The sequence below is a fragment of the Tachysurus fulvidraco genome, chromosome 11 (assembly GCF_022655615.1).
Source record: "Tachysurus fulvidraco isolate hzauxx_2018 chromosome 11, HZAU_PFXX_2.0, whole genome shotgun sequence".
Lineage (NCBI taxonomy): Eukaryota > Metazoa > Chordata > Actinopteri > Siluriformes > Bagridae > Tachysurus > Tachysurus fulvidraco.
This window is the reverse complement of record NC_062528.1, coordinates 283,486-289,429: the sequence shown is the minus strand read 5'-3', so window position 1 is coordinate 289,429 and position 5,944 is coordinate 283,486. Positions and strand designations below refer to the sequence as shown.

The following is a 5,944-nucleotide window of genomic DNA, read 5'->3' as shown; positions in this document are numbered from 1 at the left end:
CTGAGAATATACAAATTATAATATGGTATTAATTTGTTACTGAATTGTGTTTTATTGATTTACAAAAACAATTTCAAATCTATCGTTTTCATTTTATTTAAATGAGCAAAATGTCATAGAAATGTTTTCAGTAATGAGATCTTATCACACAAGCACAGACTATTAAATATACAAATATATTAAAATATAAAATATATTAAATATACAAATATATAAAAATATAAAATATATTAAATATACAAATATATTAAAATAATTTTTACTTTGGGCATTTTTGTTTATTTATTCCGAACAATTCAGAAAATCTTCCTGCGTCTATAAGCTGTGACCAGAACCATGAAACCAACCGTTTTTCCAGCTGCAGTCACTGCCAAGCTTATCACAGCACTGCAATAATAAACCCTATTAGATAGCATTTATTTCTCTATCTAACGACCAAACATCCCTTAGTGTTAATCTGCCTGCTATTACAGGACATTGTGCTGTGTGTAATGGCGCTGGTGCTCAGAGACCCGCAGGGAGCTTCAGCCATGTTCACATCAGCGATGCTGCTTTTTGTGGGTGAGTCAAAAAAAAAAACGGGAAAGAAAAACAAGATAAAAACTGGCATATGGACTCTTTACAAATGATTTGTGTCTGTGTTTAATTCTGTATTATTGTTGTTATTTCCTCTGTGTGTGTGTGTGTGTGTGTGTGTGTGTGTGTATACATGGAGGCAGTGATGTTACATAATCAAGCCTCATTTCTATAGAGTTTCATGTCATTTTCTCTTCCTGTGGCCTAAAACCACTTAATCACAACACTTTCACTGTCCTGCTGGTTGCTCTGTGGATTCAGTAAACAACAACAACACTTATTATTATTATTATTATTATTATTATTATTATTATTATTATTATTATTATGCTTAAAACACACACGACATACATTATGAATAATAGAACGTTAACACATTACGATCAGCTCGTTTAATGGTTCATTAATAAAATAAGATGCATGTGTGTGTATGTTATAGATTTCTCACAGTTTATTAATGAATGCAGTGGTGAGTTCTGCACATTCTGGACTTATTAATGGGAGGAATAAAGATTTATCTGAAATACATTTGGTATATATTTAAAATAAAGACTGAATTACTTTGGCATCATTATTCATGATGTGTTGATTTGGATGTGAAATTAAGTCTGAAGTTTTTACTGTGTCAAACATCAGAAAGCAAAAAAAAAAAAAAGGCTGAAGGTTTTTATCTAAAACTATTTTATTGCAGTTCCTCTAGAACACCACTAGAGGGCAATGTCACACTTCCTTTTTATCCCCATGAAGAGTGGAGCAATTATTAGATTACTAAAGAATCACAGTTCACACATCAACTGCCATGAGGTAGGAACAGCAGAACAGTTAATCATTACAAATATATTTTACATTCGTATTAATGATATAACTAGAGAATGGACCAGTTGGTGAAATGTGCTGTAAAACACGGAGAAAACAGCTGACACCATTACAATATGTTCTAATTCAGTTCATACTCCTGACCACTGAAAGATCTCACCTTTGTGTCTGATTTAGTTTCATGCTGCTGCAGGTGAAATCTTTTAGACCACAAAACTGGTACCTTTTGTCACTGCCCCTTTATTGTGATTATAATAAACATATTATAGTGATATTTAATACAGGTAACACTTTAAAAGCTTAAAGCACTTTCATTTGTTTGAATAACATTCAGAGATTTTGCACTGAAAAGTGTCAGTTATCTTAAATATAGTCAGATTTATCAGATTATAGTAAACTAAATATTTAGTCCTGTATTTAACTAAAATCTAATATTTTTTTAGTCTGCATTTTATTAGTAAGACCTTTAAAAGATCTTATTTGGTTGCTTGTGTGTGGACTTTAGTGACGGGCAAAACATTGTCCTTTAGAGCTCTGAGTTTCTGTGAGAAGTTTAGCATCCTTCGGACACTGAAGACAACCCATGTAGTGTACAATAACCCTATACTGTAGTGTACAATAACCCTGTAGTGTACAATAACCCTATACTGTAGTGTACAATAACCCATGTAGTGTACAATAACCCTATACTGTAGTGTACAATAACCCTATACTGTAGTGTACAATAACCCTGTAGTGTACAATAACCCTGTAGTGTACAATAACCCTGTAGTGTACAATAACCCTATACTGTAGTGTACAATAACCCTGTAGTGTACAATAACCCATGTAGTGTACAATAACCCTGTAGTGTACAATAACCCTATACTGTAGTGTACAATAACCCTATACTGTAGTGTACAATAACCCTGTAGTGTACAATAACCCTGTAGTGTACAATAACCCTATACTGTAGTGTACAATAACCCTATACTGTAGTGTACAATAACCCTGTAGTGTACAATAACCCTATACTGTAGTGTACAATAACCCTGTAGTGTACAATAACCCTATACTGTAGTGTACAATAACCCTGTAGTGTACAATAACCCTATACTGTAGTGTACAATAACCCTGTAGTGTACAATAACCCATGTAGTGTACAATAACCCTGTAGTGTACAATAACCCATGTAGTGTACAATAACCCTATACTGTAGTGTACAATAACCCTATACTGTAGTGTACAATAACCCTGTAGTGTACAATAACCCTATAGTGTACAATAACCCTATAGTGTAGTGTACAATAACCCTATACTGTAGTGTACAATAACCCTGTAGTGTACAATAACCCTATACTGTAGTGTACAATAACCCTGTAGTGTACAATAACCCTATACTGTAGTGTACAATAACCCTGTAGTGTACAATAACCCTATACTGTAGTGTACAATAACCCTGTAGTGTACAATAACCCTATACTGTAGTGTACAATAACCCTGTAGTGTACAATAACCCTGTAGTGTACAATAACCCTGTAATGTACAATAACCCTATACTGTAGTGTACAATAACCCTATACTGTAGTGTACAATAACCCTGTAGTGTACAATAACCCTATAGTGTAGTGTACAATAACCCTGTAGTGTACAATAACCCTATACTGTAGTGTACAATAACCCTGTAGTGTACAATAACCCTGTAGTGTACAATAACCCTGTAGTGTACAATAACCCTATAGTGTAGTGTACAATAACCTTGTAGTGTACAATAACCCATGTAGTGTACAATAACCCTATACTGTAGTGTACAATAACCCATGTAGTGTACAATAACCCTATAGTGTACAATAACCCTATAGTGTAGTGTACAATAACCCTATACTGTAGTGTACAATAACCCTGTAGTGTACAATAACCCTATAGTGTAGTGTACAATACACTACACTATAGGGTAGTGTATTGTACACTATAGTGTAGTGTACAATAACCCTGTAGTGTACAATAACCCTATACTGTAGTGTACAATAACCCTATAGTGTAGTGTACAATAACCCTGTAGTGTACAATAACCCTGTAGTGTACAATAACCCTATAGTGTAGTGTACAATAACCCTATAGTGTAGTGTACAATAACCCTGTAGTGTACAATAACCCTGTAGTGTACAATAACCCTATAGTGTAGTGTACAATAACCCTGTAGTGTACAATAACCCTGTAGTGTACAATAACCCTATAGTGTAGTGTACAATAACCCATGTAGTGTACAATAACCCTATACTGTAGTGTACAATAACCCTGTAGTGTACAATAACCCATGTAGTGTACAATAACCCTGTAGTGTAGTGTACAATAACCCTGTAGTGTACAATAACCCTGTAGTGTACAATAACCCATGTAGTGTACAATAACCCTGTAGTGTACAATAACCCTGTAGTGTACAATAACCCATGTAGTGTACAATAACCCTGTAGTGTACAATAACCCATGTAGTGTACAATAACCCATGTAGTGTACAATAACCCTGTAGTGTACAATAACCCTATAGTGTACAATAACCCTGTAGTGTACAATAACCCTATACTGTAGTGTACAATAACCCTGTAGTGTACAATAACCCTATAGTGTAGTGTACAATAACCCTGTAGTGTACAATAACCCTATAGTGTAGTGTACAATAACCCTGTAGTGTACAATAACCCTATACTGTAGTGTACAATAACCCTATACTGTAGTGTACAATAACCCTGTAGTGTACAATAACCCTATAGTGTAGTGTACAATAACCCTGTAGTGTACAATAACCCTATACTGTAGTGTACAATAACCCTGTAGTGTACAATAACCCTATACTGTAGTGTACAATAACCCATGTAGTGTACAATAACCCTGTAGTGTACAATAACCCTATAGTGTAGTGTACAATAACCCTGTAGTGTACAATAACCCTATAGTGTAGTGTACAATAACCCTATAGTGTAGTGTACAATAACCCTGTAGTGTACAATAACCCTATAGTGTAGTGTACAATAACCCTGTAGTGTACAATAACCCTATAGTGTAGTGTACAATAACCCTATAGTGTAGTGTACAATAACCCTGTAGTGTACAATAACCCTATAGTGTAGTGTACAATAACCCTGTAGTGTACAATAACCCATGTAGTGTACAATAACCCTATACTGTAGTGTACAATAACCCATGTAGTGTACAATAACCCTATAGTGTACAATAACCCTATAGTGTAGTGTACAATAACCCTATACTGTAGTGTACAATAACCCTGTAGTGTACAATAACCCTATAGTGTAGTGTACAATACACTACACTATAGGGTAGTGTATTGTACACTATAGTGTAGTGCACAATAACCCTATACTGTAGTGTACAATAACCCTGTAGTGTACAATAACCCTGTAGTGTACAATAACCCTATACTGTAGTGTACAATAACCCATGTAGTGTACAATAACCCTATACTGTAGTGTACAATAACCCTATAGTGTACAATAACCCTATAGTGTAGTGTACAATAACCCTGTAGTGTACAATAACCCATGTAGTGTAGTGTACAATAACCCTATAGTGTAGTGTACAATAACCCATGTAGTGTACAATAACCCTATACTGTAGTGTACAATAACCCTGTAGTGTAGTGTACAATAACCCTATAGTGTACAATAACCCTGTAGTGTACAATAACCCATGTAGTGTAGTGTACAATAACCCTATAGTGTAGTGTACAATAACCCATGTAGTGTACAATAACCCTATACTGTAGTGTACAATAACCCTGTAGTGTAGTGTACAATAACCCTATAGTGTACAATAACCCTATAGTGTAGTGTACAATAACCCTATAGTGTAGTGTACAATAACCCTATAGTGTAGTGTACAATAACCCTGTAGTGTACAATAACCCATGTAGTGTAGTGTACAATAACCCTATAGTGTACAATAACCCTATAGTGTAGTGTACAATAACCCTATAGTGTAGTGTACAATAACCCTATAGTGTAGTGTACAATAACCCTGTAGTGTAGTGTACAATAACCCTGTAGTGTAGTGTACAATAACCCTATAGTGTAGTGTACAATAACCCATGTAGTGTAGTGTACAATAACCCTATAGTGTAGTGTACAATAACCCATGTAGTGTACAATAACCCTGTAGTGTAGTGTACAATAACCCTGTAGTGTAGTGTACAATAACCCTATAGTGTAGTGTACAATAACCCTGTAGTGTACAATAACCCATGTAGTGTACAATAACCCTATAGTGTAGTGTACAATAACCCATGTAGTGTAGTGTACAATAACCCTGTAGTGTAGTGTACAATAACCCATGTAGTGTACAATAACCCTATAGTGTAGTGTACAATAACCCATGTAGTGTACAATAACCCATGTAGTGTACAATAACCCTGTAGTGTAGTGTACAATAACCCTATAGTGTAGTGTACAATAACCCTATAGTGTAGTGTACAATAACCCATGTAGTGTACAATAACCCTGTAGTGTACAATAACCCTGTAGTGTACAATAACCCTGTAGTGTAGTGTACAATAACCCTA

General features: G+C 34.9%; 1 protein-coding gene across 2 annotated transcripts in view; it reads left to right on the top strand.

Moving 5' to 3' along the window:
• The first annotated feature begins 325 nt into the window (after positions 1 to 325).
• scn2b (sodium channel, voltage-gated, type II, beta) overlaps positions 326 to 5,944 on the top strand; it is a 13,352-nt gene continuing 7,733 nt past the window's right edge. For both annotated transcript variants that reach the window (XM_027140248.2, XM_027140247.2), the window contains exon 1: positions 326 to 561. In XM_027140248.2, coding sequence (XP_026996049.1) covers positions 492 to 561 — 70 coding nt within the window. In that variant the 5' untranslated portion in view covers positions 326 to 491. The remainder of the gene's footprint in view (positions 562 to 5,944) is intronic.